Source organism: Syngnathoides biaculeatus, chromosome 9 (genome assembly GCF_019802595.1).
Source record: "Syngnathoides biaculeatus isolate LvHL_M chromosome 9, ASM1980259v1, whole genome shotgun sequence".
NCBI classification, from domain to species: Eukaryota; Metazoa; Chordata; class Actinopteri; order Syngnathiformes; family Syngnathidae; genus Syngnathoides; species Syngnathoides biaculeatus.
Genome location: NC_084648.1, coordinates 7,732,703 through 7,748,400, shown reverse-complemented (window position 1 = coordinate 7,748,400; position 15,698 = coordinate 7,732,703). Strand labels below are relative to the sequence as shown.

Below are 15,698 nucleotides of genomic sequence, written 5' to 3'. Positions count from 1 at the left end.
TTTGTAAGCCATATGTTCATAATTTCTTGATCCATCCACCCTTTCTAATTCACGGCGACTGCAACTGAGGGCGATTGGATTTTTGGCATAGTTTTTCGTTTGTGGCAAATTTGATCCATCTCCACAACATGTCAGCACCACTGTGAAGTGTGATTTCTCATGACCAGTTGTTACTATATTCACCCTCTTTTGCCCTTCCTCTGCAACACTTCGGCTCATGGGAATGTCAAACGCGAGGGGGACCTCGTCATTGTTAATAATATGATCCGGTGTCACTTAAATGCGGAAACTGTAGGCCTTGACTTGAAAGTCTTCTGGCAGTTTTTGGGACATCGTTGTCCTTCCTCTGATAGAAAGGTGATTGCGTGGCATGAAGCGAGAACATCAAGAAAGTCCTCCTGCAAAGTTATTCATATTCATCTCCTCTAATACTTGGGCTTGGAGACGCAACTGCACTGTTGACAAGCTTCTCCCGGTAGGATGTAGTTGAAGCACCCATGTACAAACTCGTTCCTCTAGCTGTGGCCACCGAGCTTTTAGCTCGCGATTGGCTTTTCTTGTTTTCTTCATTTCAGTAAGAGTAACCTCCACTTTTCGCCAAACCCCAAACTTTCTTTCTGCTGCTTGATTAGCGTTTTCGGCTGCACATTTTACTACTTGCAGCTTGTAATTTGCAGAATATGATTTTCTTTTTGGTGCCATTTTTGTTAAGCCCTTCTTAATTGTTTTTAAGAGTTACCGTGTCTAGCTCGTGTTTGCTCTACGTTGCCCAGACTGTGTTGCTAACTAAAGCAGCGGTGGTGGACGCTGTCATTATAAAACACATTGATGGGCTGCGTAAGCACTATAACATTTATAATTATGAGTGTACGTAGGATAAAGAGTATGGCGGAGTAGCGGTCGTTGTTAGAGAGTTCCGTGTGCTGCCTAAAAGAAACCGGCGGCTTCTTCTTTTTTACAGTATGTATGTGAATTGTGCCATTGAATGTAACAACCAGTCATCCCTCACTCATTGAGTCACATTGCAAAATGCCACAAACTGAATAGCTGTATGTTATACTTTCAATTTGCATTGGATTTTTTTTTTTTGCACACAACGCAGACTATCGACCAGTTGACCGCGATCAACGCATTGAGCACCACTGCTCCAGCGTATAAAGTCGCACCCCTCACCAAACTATGAAAAAAAAAATGCGACTTATAGTCCTGAAAATACGGTACTATGTCCTGTGCTATACTGTAGTTTACTGTACTGAACTGTAGGTAAACTGGCGAGCTCAAGTGAAGGAAGGAGTGAGTCCCTCATCTGACATGCAAACAGCCTCTCAAATCACTTCATGATCACAAGGATTAGTGCAACAAGCCTATAATCATTCAAACTGTCCATGGCTGGCTTTTTGGGGACTGGGTTGATTGTTGCGGATTTCAGGCAGGAGGGGATGATTGATTGTTTCAATGAAGAGGTAAAGATTTTGGTGAAAACACAGGTAAGCTGATCAGCACAGACTTTCAGTACCTTCCCAGGCCCTCCATTTAGGTAGGCAACCTTCCTGGTGTTGACAGTCTTCAGTACACAGCTCACTTCACGTTCCTGAAGAGTCAGTGTTCTGCTGAAGGGAGGTAGATGTGGTGAGACAGAATATGATGTATCAGTCTCAAATCGGGCAAAGAAACGATTTAGCTCCTCTGACAGTGAGGCGTCCGTGGCACACATCTGGTGATTTTTGTTGTAGTTTATGTGTTGTAACCCCTCCCACATCTTTTTTGAGTTATTTTCTGTGAAGTACTCCTTAACGTTCTTTTGATTGGCCGCCTTGGCCTCTTTGATTCCTCTCTTCAAGTCAGCTCTGGCGGCGTAGTACTATGCCTTGACCCCTGACCTGAAGGCGGCGTTACGGTGTCTCAGGAGTACATAACTCTCTTGGGTCATCAAGGGGTTTTGATTGGGAAAAAACGGGATCTTTCTATTGACAGTTACAGTTTCTGCAGTTTTTGATATAGGAAAAAAGAGTGTTTGTCTATTCCTGGAGGTTCAGGTATTCAAATAATTCCCAAAATAGTGCTTCAAAAACAGTCCTGCAGCTGAGGGGGAGTGTTCCCACACTATGTTGTAATAGTGACTTGGTGCCCTTGTCTGTCTTAGAAGGGGGATGCATGTAGGGGTCAGGGACATGCAAACGTGGTCAGATCCAGCAGGATGGGGTTTGATGCGTTTTTCGTTTTGGAATAGACATGAGCTGGGGGTTTTATCCCCTCTAGTGGGATGCTTCACATATTGGATGAATTTGGGGAGAACAGTCTTTAAACACGCTTGGTTGACGTCACCATCAACAATAAACACTCCGTCGGCGTGGGCGAACTGCTGTTTGTTTACAGTCACGAGCAGGCGCTAAGTGCTCTGCTAACGTTAGCCTCCGGCAGGATGCAAACAGCTATCACAATAACTACCATGAGCTCCCTCGGTAGATAAAAGGTCTGCACGAGACTGTAAGAACCTCTAAATCAGGAGAGCAGTGGGTGTTGTTGATCCTGCTGTTACAACACCAGTCATTGTGCACATAAACACACAGATCCCGTCTTCTGCTCTTACCGGAGACTTTGGTTCTGTCCTGCCGAGGTAGCGTGCAGTCCGCTAGCGAAACTGCAGCATTGGGGATACGCGGATGTATCCACGTCTCTGTGATGAAAATAACAAAGCTGTTTGAGGCAAGTTCTAACTCCCAATTCATCCATTTTGTGGGTGATGGATCTGGTATTGGTCAGAAAGATCATTGGTAGCGCAGGTCTCTGATGCCACTTCCTTATCTTAGCAGCCTGACTGACACCCTAACATTTGCTTTCTCTCCTTTCGCCGTCTCCATTGTTTGCTGGATGGACCAACTCTCCACAGAGATCCTGGTGGTCTCGCGATGCATTCCGGAATAGTTTCATTTTTGGCGATAGTTGTCTGTGATTGATAGATTATTCTTCAGCCCCATATCAATCATGGTCTGGAGGCTATAGATGAATGTGGCTTTTCAAAAAGATCCAAATAACACCAAAATAATAAAGAAAAACCGCCAAACTGAAGAGGTAAGAACTGCTGCGCCCGTGTGCGCCGTCATCTTGCAGCTCAGCTTTTTTGGAACACGTTTCAGCCATAGAATTCCAAGTTAATAATTATTTGCGGAAAAACAAAAATGTTTATCAGTTCGAGCATTAAAATATCTTGTCTTTGTAGTTTATGAATTTAAAAATAGGTTAAACACGATTTGCAAGTCATTGGATTCTGTTCTTATTTATATTTAACACAGCTTCCCAACTTCATTGGAATAGGGTTTGTATTTACCGGATTTCTTGATCAAAACAAGGTGTGACAATATCTGCCATGGGTGTGGCTCGACAACCAAAGTTATATTTTAACAAAGTCGCGGCAATCGCTTTTTCCACACATGGCATGTAGGTTTGGAATAACTTCTCTCTCAGGAATAAAAAAAAAAAAACATTTCAAAACTGCAGTTTGTGTTTACCTGTGTTGGCGGAGACTAATATTTAAATTTGTTTGATGATGGGAAACATTTAAGTGTGACAAACATGCAAAAAGAGTGAAATCAGGAAGTGGCCAAACGTTTTTCACAGCACTTGTAAATGTTCTCAAGGCAGACCTGAGGGCTTAGCGTTAGCATGCCTATTCTTGCCAGTCGCCACATAGTTCCATTTAAGAGCTCATTTGTCTTATTTGTTCGAGCTGTTTGTTCATTTATTAGCAAGTAATAGAAGATGTCTGTGTGTGTGCGTGGGAAGTCCATTTTAAACTGCAGACACACGCACACACAGGTTCTTTAATGTAGCAGGTAAGAAAGTGCTGACAAACTGGGTTTGGATACATCATGCTGGTACCACAGGAAAAAAAAAACAAGTTTGCTGACTAAAGTAAATGCTGGCAGCCATTTTGCCTGCGGTTGACTCCAGATGAATAAATAAACACAGCTTGAAGGCAGCTGCTTGTTCATCTTCCACGGAGCTAGATGTTCAGTAAAAGCTACTCTCTTTTCTACATACCTTCCAACAGTCAATATTTGAAGATCACTTTAATATTGTAAAGATATTTGAATAATGAGCTACACACTTATTCACAAAGACAAATACATTTTCTGATCACATGCGCGTAGAAGCCTGTTCTGGAAGACTTTCATGACACAAACTATGCTGTAAAAATCTTCTGCCAAGGAAAAAAAGCTGTAATTTTAACATAACATAAAAACATTTTTTTATGAGAGGAAAAAAATGTGCATGCTTACAAAAATGTTCATTTCTTTCAATATTGTTTGGACAGGCCTGTTCTAGTGTGTTCAATGTTGAAAAATGTGACAAAAAATAAATGGTCATTTTATTGAGAATAGAAGTAAAAATTTAAATACATGATTATTCTCATAAGACTGATTTTTAAAATACTTCAAGTAAAAAGAGTCATTTTAAATTCTTAAACTTAATTTTGTCAAACATGCTAAAACCAATCCACCATGGATTTAAAAAAAAAAAAAAAAAAAAAGTCCAAACACCCCTGTTAAAATGTTATATTTTCTAATTTATAACAATAGTGTGTAGTGGTCAGTGGCGTCGCACCCATGAGGGATGTATGTGTTGTGTGCAATTGTTGTGTTAAATGTCCTTTTTATTACGGGCCATTAAAAACATGGAAGGCGGGTGGCAAATGGCCTCCGGGCCCTAGTTTGGACACCACTGCACTAACGTAACACAATGAAAGTGTCCTTGTCACTGTGCAGATGGAGATGAAAAATGTTGACATAAAGATGGAGCTTTGTGTTAAAACATGACTTTTAGGAGGAACGTAGTCTCCGGACACCTGCCATTAATTTGAGGCCTGGCTTAGGATGATTTTTTTTTTCATGACATTTTTAAATGAGCCCATCTGCTTGCAGGAATTGGTGGGGCTGCGGGAGTAAATATTCATCTGCCCCCGGATGATGAAAAGTTTGGCTTTCTGCAGGCGGTGTTCCCAGCCGCGTGTGCCGCTTTTTTTTTATTAAAAAAGAGGGTTATAAAAACAGAACACGTTAGGTTTTGTCACACTTGTAATAGTTTGCAACGCGCCTGTATAACAAAACATAACCCACAAAGTCACCATGCTTTAAAATGCTCACTAACATGATTGTGATCTCATGATTGTCTTTTTTCCATTAAAAAAAAAAAATCCACCTGTAAAAACAACGGCACAGTGAAGCAGCTGGGAAGCGTTGGCCTCACAGTTCTGAGGTCCCGGGTTCGATCCTGGACCCGCCTGTGTGGAGTTTGTATGTTCTCCCTGTGGATGTGTGGGTTTTCTCCGGCCACTCCGGTTTCCTACCGCATCCCAAAAACATGCAAAGTTAATTGGACACTCTAAATTGCCCCAAGGCGTGATTGCGAGTGCGGCTGTTTGTCTCCATGTGCCCTGCGATTGGCTGGCAACCAGTTCAGGATGTACCCTGCCCCCTACCCGATGACAGCTGGAATAGGCTCCAGCACTCCCGTGACCCTTGTGAAGATAAGCGGCTAAGAAAATTGATAGATTGACAGTTTCCATCTCTTTCGATTATGATTTTTTTTAATCTAACATTTTCTGTAAGCGCAAAATAAAGTACATTTTTTTCCCCAGCATTTGTTAAAAAACTTATTTTGGGGGAAAAAAAAATTTTCTTGTCGTTCAATGAGTTTTATCTGAAGGAATTACACACCTCCCCCACCTACATACGCAGTACGATCTATACCATTATCAAAAAACAAAACTGCATTTTGTTCCCGAAAAAAAATGCATCGTAATTTTCTAAGATAATGTAAAGACTAAAGTACATGATTTTCTTTAATATAAAAATGTTGGGTAATGTCATAATTCTTGTAGAATTATAACATTTGTCAAAAGAAAAAAACATTACATTGAAAAAGAATTGAATTATTTCCTAAGACTAGAATTTGTGTCACTGAAACATGGAAAAAGTAATGAGATTATGACTTTTTTTCAAATTTTAGGGTTTCAAGTTAGGGTGTCAAACAGGGGTGAGAGTTTCAAATTGGGGTTTCAAGCCTGATTGAGTGTTTCAAGCCAACTTTAGGATTTCAATTGCGTTCAGAATTACTGATGGTTCAGAAAAAGAGGATTTATTTCAGCGCTAGGTAGACGGACGCTGATGAGAATACGTGATTTGCGGAAGAAAGGAAAAACAAAAAGGTAGCACGTGAAGAGGAGGGGGGGGGGAGAGCCAATAACAAATTGACGAGCTCCAACTTCATTCTTTTAAATCCAGCAGAGTAGAAGAAATCATCCTGCTGGATCCCAGCGTGATGAGACCAACACTACTGACTACCCCAATCTTCAAAATAGATTCCAAAGTCAAGAGGAGCTTTGAAAATGGAACCCAAGGGTCAGAACATTATCAGTGCTACTCTCTCAATCTCTCTCTCTCAATCTCTCTCTCTCTCTCTCTCTCTCTCTCTCTCTCTCTCTCTCTCTCTCTCTCTCTCTCACACACACACACAGATCACACACTATCTGTCAACCGATCGATATCAGTCATTCGGTTGGTTAGTTGATCGGTCAATATCTTTTTCTGTCTTTCTCTCATACTTACATTTAAAAGTTGTAATATTTGAAGAACATTGATATAATTTAAAGACTGCATTCCTTTGCAAGAAGAACCTTTTCTTTAGTGAGAAAAAAATGTTAGGAAATGAAAAAAAAACAGTAAAGTGGAACCTTGGAGTTTGAGTATAATTCGTTCTTGTGAAGCATTTTTTTTCCATAGGAAGTAATGTAAATGAAGTTAATCCGTTATCAACCTTCAAATAGTAAATTCCTATTTTAATCCCCATTTCTGAAAATAATAGGTACATGCTGTATTTAAAGAATAAAAAAATGCGTGACTTCAAAGCAACTGAACTGCTTCATTTACCTTTTGAATCGCGGTGTGTTGCCATCGGAGGGACTTGAGAGGGAAGGAGGAAGTGTTACGCCTTAGAAGTCACCCTCTGTGATTTGACTGCGTAATTCTCCAGTGGCTTCTCCATTTGGAATCAACATAGGTTCAGCTTTCCTCAGGTGTTCGGATTTCGAGAATTGAGTCGAACGCCGAGGGAGGCATTATTTTACGCAAACTGTTTTGGTTGAAGTCTGATTTGTATGAGTCGTTCAAAGTTTAAGGTTCCACTGTATGGTTTACCCACATTTTGATTTTTTTGTGTAAGTTTTTTCAAATACTTTTTTGAGATTTTTTTTAAAAAGGAAGTTAAAAAGTTTCCTTTTTTTTTTCCTGCAGTGTCATATTATTAGTTTCTTTTGTGTGTGTGTGTGTGTGGGCATGGGGAATTTCAATCTTTTAGAAACCTGAGTTTCTTTGAGAAGTCATTTTTTGAAGTAAGAAAAAGATGAAATCTTATCTGAATAAAATTGTATTTTTTATTTTTTATTTATGTACTGTGTTTTGAGAAAAGGCGGCATGGTGGCCCTCACAATTCTGAGGATGTGGGTTCAATCCTGGCCCTCCCTGTGTGGCGTTTGCATGTTCTTCCCGTGCCTGCGTGGGTTTTCTCCGGGCACGCCGATTTCCTCCTGCATCCAATAAGCTTGCATTAATTGGAGACTCTAAATTGCCCCTAGTTGTGATTGTGAGAGCGACTATTGTCTGTCTCCATGTGCCCTGCGATTGGCTGGCAACCAGTTCAGGGTGTATCCCGCCTCCTGCCCGTCGACAGCTGGGATAGGCTCCAGCACTCCCCATAACCCTCGTGAGGATAAGCGCTTAATAAAATCGATGGATGGATATTTTGAGAATAGAGCCGTGTCTTTTATCAATCTTGTGAAAACAATCTTATTTTTAAAGTTAAAAAAAAAATACAAAAATATTTTTTTGTAAAAACGTCATCCATCCATTTTCTATAATGTTTACGATCACTAGGGTCGCGAGTATGCTAGAGGCTATCCCAGCTGACTGGGTGAGGGGCCAAGGTACACCCTGAAGTGGTTCCCAGCCAATAGTAGGCAAAAAGTCCGTGAGAAAAAGTCCAGATTTTTTTTTGAGACGAAAGACATTTTTCCAACCCAACAAAAAGTAAACAATCACACAAATGAGATCTTACAAGCATTAGGCCATTTTCTTCCAATGCAAAAACGTTCCCCTCCAGTTAAAATAAAAGTATTTTTAAGGGGAAAAAAATCACATTTTTTTTCAATTCCAAATTTAAATAACTTGGTTTTAGGTTTTCCCATGGGTGTTAATGGAAACCTGGAGAACGGGCACATTTTTCAGGTAACCATATGCTTGTGTTTATACTGGCAGGCTTAATTGACCCAAGCGAGGAATTCAGCGATTCCTCATTTGCATGGCGCTTGTTAACGCTCAGCTAGTTTCCGCCAAGTAGAAGTTTTCCACTCCTTATGCAAAACTATATGCAGAGTTCTCGAGTAATGCTTTGCTGTTCTACTCGGATGAAAAATGTTGTTGGAATTGACAACATAAAGTTGGAAATTTACCGTCATTTCGGGGAGAGGGTTGGAATACTAAAACAAAAAAGTCAATACAACAAAAAGTCTTTTCAAGCTATTTCTGTAAACCAAAAAAGTATTTTCACCATTTCCACAGATCGCAATTTTCAAACTCCGCCTAAAGGATTCAGCATATCATTCAAAAACCTTCAAGTTATTATGGAAAAAGGTTTATATCAAAAAATTTTTTTTAAATCACCCCAAAAAATTTTTAGCTCATGAGTAATTTCAAGAAGATATGAAGGTTTTATTTGTTGATGAACTTTTATTTTAACAGTCAATTTTATTATCAAGCACATTTTAATTTTGACATCTTTTTAACATTTTGGCATAAGTTTAATTTTTGAGAATCATATGATGTACTTTATTAAGAAATAAAAGCCTTTTTTATCGTAGGCTGTTTTAAACGTTTTCTCTACATAAAGGTGGGTTTTTAGAGAAGTTTTATTATAAAAATGAAAACTTTATTCATGTATGAAATTGTATTTTGAATTAAACAATTTAGATTTCTTCATGAAAGAATTCACCAAAAATAAAATCTTAGGAGGGTGAAGCAATTTTTTTAAAATTGTTTTCTTGAAATTAAGTTGTAATCAGTCTAGAGGAGAAATAAGTAATTTGTTCCCACCCCCCACCAAAATTCTTTTGGTGGTAGGGTCTTTACTTTTGCAAGGGTGAAGTTGTTTCTTGAAAAATGTTTTTAAAAATTAGATACATTTTTAATCTTAATAGAATACAGTTGTATTTCTTCCAACATCGAAAGTTAATTTTTTTGACATTTTGGGTGGAGCAAAAAAGTAATACTTTTCCAACATAAATGGAAATCTAAAAGTGGGAATATGCTAAATGCAGATGATGAATAATTATTTTAGCGCTTTCACTTATTAAATCTTTTGCCCAAACACGGCGTCCTTCGTCTTCCCAGATGAAAGCTGCAAATCCTCCCTCTCAGGGATCCAGCCTCTCGTTAGTGCGACACTACGCATCGACTCGTTCCATATGTCTATACATATTTGATACTTTACATGTCCTGGCCCCTTTGGATTAAAAAGCATCGATATTTGGTTCTTGTGCAAGAGAGCCTCAGCGGTCCTAATTAAAACCGGGGAGTCACTGAGTAAAAATGACAGTCGAAAGATCAAACAAACAAAAAAAAATTGAGTGACTTTTATATATATATATATATATATATATATATATATATATCAGATGTCAGCTGAGGGCTTTTGCACAGCTACCAACAAGTGACATAATTATTTACTTATTTTTTTGCTGTAATGGAATAATTTAAGGCATTAGTCAGATGTAACAATATGCAGTATTTTTTTGTAACAATTGAAGATGAATGTAAACTTGTTTTTGTGAACACCAAAGAGAGGGTTGAGTTTTAAACTGAATGTATAGATATACGGAAATAATTTTCAGTCCTCAACCAACTTCATTTCAAATTGTAATTAGGTATCCTCGCGAAATGTGTGATGCTAATTTGCAAAGATTTTATTTAAGCTCAGCTGTCCGAGGATGGATCGTAGCGTCAACGTTTGATCCGAGTTTCTAGTTTTTTTTTTGTACACAAGTAAGGCTATTAACATTATATTGGGACTAACTTGGCCAACTAGAGAAACCTTTGACAAATGAGTCATCCTAACATTATTTCAGTGTTAATTATGACTTGGTATGAAGCGAACCCGAGGCTGGACTCCAGAGAACCATCTAAGACGATGACTGTGTCGGCAGGTTTTAAGTTTAATATACTTATTGCGTTATTGTTGAACAGACATGACTGGCTGCAATTCCAAGTGAGGAAATTTCTTTGCTCGCTCTGGGAATATAATGACTTCATGCCTCCTATCTGATGTCCGACGCGTGTGAAATGATTGGAAATGGACTGAAGTCACTCTTAGAAGAGTTATATTAATTGTGTTCCGTGTCATTTCAACTCAGGTTTGTTTGACTCAGTATACACAGATACAGTATAGCTGCATTTTACGACAACAGTATTTCAAAGCACAGGTAACCCATTTATTGATTAGTACTCGTTTTGTAAACAAAGACAATTTGGAGACTTGGTGGATGTGTTTTAAGACAGAAACACTTAACCCGATATAATTTGTTTGTTGCAGTTTAGCACAGACTATTTTGAGTCATCAAACTGAGGTAGTTCTACAAATGTGTACATTTTTGTCAACATAATTTTGAGTCTTTAAAAAACCCATTTTTTTACCCATTCATGGGCAGGGTGGCAATTTTTTGCCTCATGGAGATAAAAGTCTCCTAACATGCCACAATCAAGGAAATAACATTTCTTTTTCGTTTAAACCATAAAACAAAGGGCAAAGAAGATGCAACCTCTCGCGGGCAGGTATGTTATCAGTTCCGTGAGTTCTTAGAGATATGTTTATTAATTAATTGTTATTCTAGAACGAAACTTACGCATTAATAATACTGATGGATTAGCATTTTGAAGACAAACTTGGTTGCATACTGACTTCTTCTTTCTCGCGTTCTTCTCTTGGAAAATGCTCCATGTGTACTTGAGGCAGCCATGTTGGGTCAGAAAGGAAAGGGAAATAACTCCGTGCTAACTTTGACCGATGAGTTATCCTCTCCTGATACCAAATTATGGCTTCAGATTAAAACACTTAAATATTTTGATATACTGAAGGATATATAATGAGTGAAAATCATGATGTCTCAAAAATGGGACACTGCCCACAAATGGGTTAACCCATCAAAAGAGGTTCTCTGTCTTCAAAAAACACATTTCCTTAAACATTAAGACAAGAAAATTTGGATTTTTCAAAGAACCACACATACGTTTTCATCTTTGATAAAACAAATTTACATGTTTTAATACATATCAAAGATAATTTTGAGTCGTATATGAACACATTGTAGAAACATTTCGTAAACATCAAAAACAATTTTGAGTCTTGGACTGTATAACATTTTCATTTTCAGGATCATCGAACACCATTTTGAGTCTTCGATGTGTTTTTCTTTGATACAAACCAACGAATGTAACAATGTTTTTTCACTACCAAAGACAAGTTTATTTCTTGTTTTATTAACCTTAAAAATTAGATTTTGAAACCATCCACCGAAACAATTGACCACAATGAAGTCTTTGATTAAATGAATGTTTAACTTCAAAGACAAACATTTCAAAACAATCCCAAGACAATTTCATCTCTTCAATATCTATTATGATACGTATTACGTGAACAGCATATTATATTTTTGATCCCTTTTTAAAGTTTGCTGTACCACCAAAAGTATATTGCTAGACATGATATATGCCACCCTGAAGCCCGGGCTGCAGTATATTTGTTTACAGAGTAAACTAGTAGCGAGGGCACAAGGAAATAATATTTCTTGTTGTTTTCTTTCTGTTTTTCGTGTGGGCCTCTCTATACTGTGCAGAAAAATATCGGAACAGGAATACATGCGAGCTGCCCGTGACCCCAGCCAAAATGGGTCCCTGACACACTTTTGGGTCCCGACCCACCACCTAATTGATAATCAGTTTTTGAATTGTCGACAGCCCTAATGTGTTTTTGCAAACATCAAAGAAAAAATGGAGTCAAAGTGATAATATACAGAGCGAATTGTGAGTCAAGTTAGCACGAATTTTTTGGGGGGGATGGATGATGATGTTAGAGCGCCCCCTAAAGGTAATTCCAAAAGTGTTTAAAAGACAAAAAGCGCTAGCGCCGTCTCTCGTTTCCTAGTCTTCCGACCTCAGATTTGGCCGTCCGCAGCCGTGCCCGACGTTTAATGCCCTTCATTAGTCACCGCTCACACTTTGTTGTTTGTCTCATACCTGCAAACCCGCCCCCACCCTCTGGAGACATGCCTCGAGTCCACCATGTTCCTGTTTGTCAGATCCATTAAGGCGCAGGCGGGGGAAGGATGGTGCGGGAGCCGCCCCGGCGTTTGACCCCCGCCGACCAGGGCCCTCACCGGGCGGGTGCCGCGGGGCTCTCTGGGGAGGCGCCGGCTGTCTGAGGGGTCTTGGAGGGGGCCGGCCAGCCAGACAGTAATTGGCTGGCTCGGAGCGGCGCGACGCGGCCCCCTTCTGACAGTTGGTGGGTGGACGCTGAAGACCAATTAGAGACACACTAAGGAGCGAATGGGGAAAAAAAAAATAAGATAAGAAAATAACAAAAAGACAGCAAGAGAAGCAGTTTGTGCGATTACACAAGTGTGACAGGTTGAAAAAGTGAGACAAGATGACAACACTGTTTTCCAGTAGGAGCTTGTTGAAGTTGTTAGTCACGACTCAACTGCGCACACACACACACACACACAAGAATCTCGTGTTTGCTGAAACATCACAAACACATCACAGTTGCCACTGAAGCCATTGGACGGGTTTTTTTGGAAACAGACAATTTTCAGTGTTCAACTTGGTATACATTTTGTAAACACAGACACAATAAAATTGTAAATAAACCAAACATTCAGTTTATCTAAATTTTTAAACAATTTTGAGTTATGACAGTCTTCCATCAATCAAATGGCAGTTATCAAAAACAACATGGCCTTTTTAAAACTAACAACTGAGAGCCTTCATTGAAATTGAGGCTTGTTTATGTTTGCTTACACATGGAACACACTATAAAGTCCTCAGTTAAATTAATGAAATTTTTTTTTTTTTTACATAAGGGCTAATTTGAATTAGTTTTTGAAAAATAATTTTTATATCCACATTTTCATAAACTCAAATACACTTTACTCATCAATGTGCCACACGTACACAGTTCGCCAAAGGCAATTTTGACATGAATAAATGTTAACATACACTATTTGAGGCGGCATGATGGATCGGCTGGTAAAGCGTTGGCCAGTTCTGAGGTCCCGGGTTCCATCCCGGCCCCACCTGTGTGGTGTTTCCATGTTCTCCCTCTGCCTGTGTAGGTTTTCTCCAGGCACTCTGGTTTCCCCCCACATCCTAAAAACATGCAACGTTAATCCGACACTCTGAATCGCCCCTAGGTGTGATTGTGAGTGCGCTGTTTGTCTCCATGTGCCCTGCGATTGGCTGGCAACCATTTCAGGGTGTACCCTGCCTCCTGCCCGTTGACAGGTGGGATAGGCTCCAGCACTCCCGTGACCCTCGTGAGGATGAGCGGCAAAGAAAATGGATGGATGGTACAATATTTGCACAGGATACCTTAACTCTCTCTCTCTCTCTCTCTCTCTCTCTCTCTCTCTCTCTCTCTAACCGCTTTACAATCTTCCTGTAGTACAACTTGTGTGGAGTTTTACACGTGCGATTCTGCCGTGACCAAGCCGTAAAGATCAGGCATGTTTCATAAACGCGGTGTAGTGACAAGTCGGGGAGGGGGGGGGGGGGGAATCTTGATCTCAGCCAATTATTTTCACCCTTGGCTGCTAAATTTGGACTGGTAACGAGTGCCGTTTGCAACTCACTTGCAACATATGCTGTTTTGTCCATTTAAATGACACGATTAGTTGTTGTTTTTTGTTCGTTGCTGCTGTTTTTTTCCCTGCTGCTTCCATGTTGGACGCGTCGGCGAAGACGGCTGGCAACAGTTTCACATTAAAAGCTAAAAGTTATTTCCAGCCTCATTAGTCCACAGCTGAATGGTGTGAGAAATAATAGAAATGATAAATCCAGCAGATGCAAACAATAAAGTCAACACAGTTTTTGATCAGATTCTTTTGTTGGAATGACGACGCACATTAGCGGCTCATTCATTGTTTGATGGTTCGATTTATATCTTTCAGTAATCTCTTTTATTCTGCACTGTAATGATGTAATCATGTATTATAGTGTATCTTAATAGCTACAGTTGTACAGAGTAACGTAACTATATTGTAATAATGTGACTATGGTTTTAGTCTAATATTGAAATTGTGTATTTCATGTATTAGAACAGTGTCACGTGTTACCTTACCAAATACCTGTGTTTTGCTAAAATAATGTATTGTTAAATTGTCAAATCAAAAAAGTATCACCATGTAACAACAGCAAATTATAACTGGAAAAGAACTGCTTATACAGCCAGAATATAACATTAAAAATTGTCTCATGGGGTAAAGTTAAAACAGTATAATGATAAAATAATGTTTTTCCCGTGGCTCAGCATCAAATAAAGTTCCCTAATTCCTTAGCAAAACAATCAAATCCCGACATGATTTCCTTGGCATGTTTTGAAGCTACGCATCCTGACAGAGCGCAGACGTCTTGTAGTCCTTCAACACAAATCCACGTACACACTGCGCTACACGCACGGTGCTACGCACTGTGCTAATGCCTGCCTCCGTGCAGCGAGGTCATTAAGGCGGCGCTGACCTCACGCGAGTCGCCAGCGGGGTCGCACGTGTTTACAGCCGACGTGCTGAGACGGCTCGCGGCGCATTTTAAATGGAAATCTCGGCGGTTCGCAGGAGCCGCTGCGAGCGCGTGAATCCGCGCTTTCACCGCTGTCGGCAGCGAGACAACTCAACAGAGAACTGGCAGATCCTCACAGTTTTGTTTGATGCTGAGACAAGACAAAAGTGAGCTTCCACCCTCGGCCCACGCTCAGTTATTGTCCCCAATCTGTCGCGTGTACGGAGTTCAAATTGGCGAGTGATCGGACAAAATCTCAAAAGAGGCGTTTGTCTTTGGGGGGCTTGTCTAAATGGCCAAAATGACAATAAAATGGATGCTTCAGTCCAAAATGGCAGGATTCCTGTGTCTTTTCTGGCATGCTTTCCTGAAACTTCTCAGTGGCTCTGCTCATGATAGGCATGCTGACCAGACTTCAACTTGTTAGGTGAATTTTATTCATTTATTGATGTATTTTGTCTTAGCTCCTTGAGACTTTTTGTAGGTCTACTCATGATAGTGATGCCCTTGGAATTTCTTGTTGCTCAGTCCCAACTGGTTTAAGAGCTGTTACACTTTTATTTATGAGGTGGTTCTTGTTCTGCTTTCCCCTGTATGTGTGTTTTTATCAGGCTGAAAAATACCAGACAATATTCGTTGCTTTCTCGGGACTTCTTTATCCTCTCTGCTCCAAAAAACTAGAACAGAAATTGTGAGAAGGGCTTTTGGATACTCTCCACCTACAGTCAAGAGAATAAGTATTTGAACACCCTGCTATATTGCAAGTTCTCCCACTTAAAAATCATGCAGGGGTCTGAATTTTTCATCGTAGGTGCCTAT

General features: G+C 39.8%; 1 protein-coding gene across 5 annotated transcripts in view; it reads left to right on the top strand.

Moving 5' to 3' along the window:
- Positions 1 to 15,698, top strand: part of LOC133506029 (GTP-binding protein 1-like) — a 47,770-nt gene that overhangs the window by 17,687 nt on the left and 14,385 nt on the right. For 2 of the 5 annotated variants that reach the window (XM_061829729.1, XM_061829732.1), the window contains exon 15: positions 6,285 to 6,475. The exons of 1 other annotated variant lie outside the window; for it this stretch is intronic. In XM_061829729.1, coding sequence (XP_061685713.1) covers positions 6,285 to 6,386 — 102 coding nt within the window. In that variant the 3' untranslated portion in view covers positions 6,387 to 6,475. Of the gene's footprint in view, positions 1 to 4,922; positions 4,962 to 6,284; positions 6,476 to 15,698 lie in introns of those variants that run through there. 2 more of the 5 variants (XM_061829731.1, XM_061829735.1) reach the window with 2 other exon arrangements.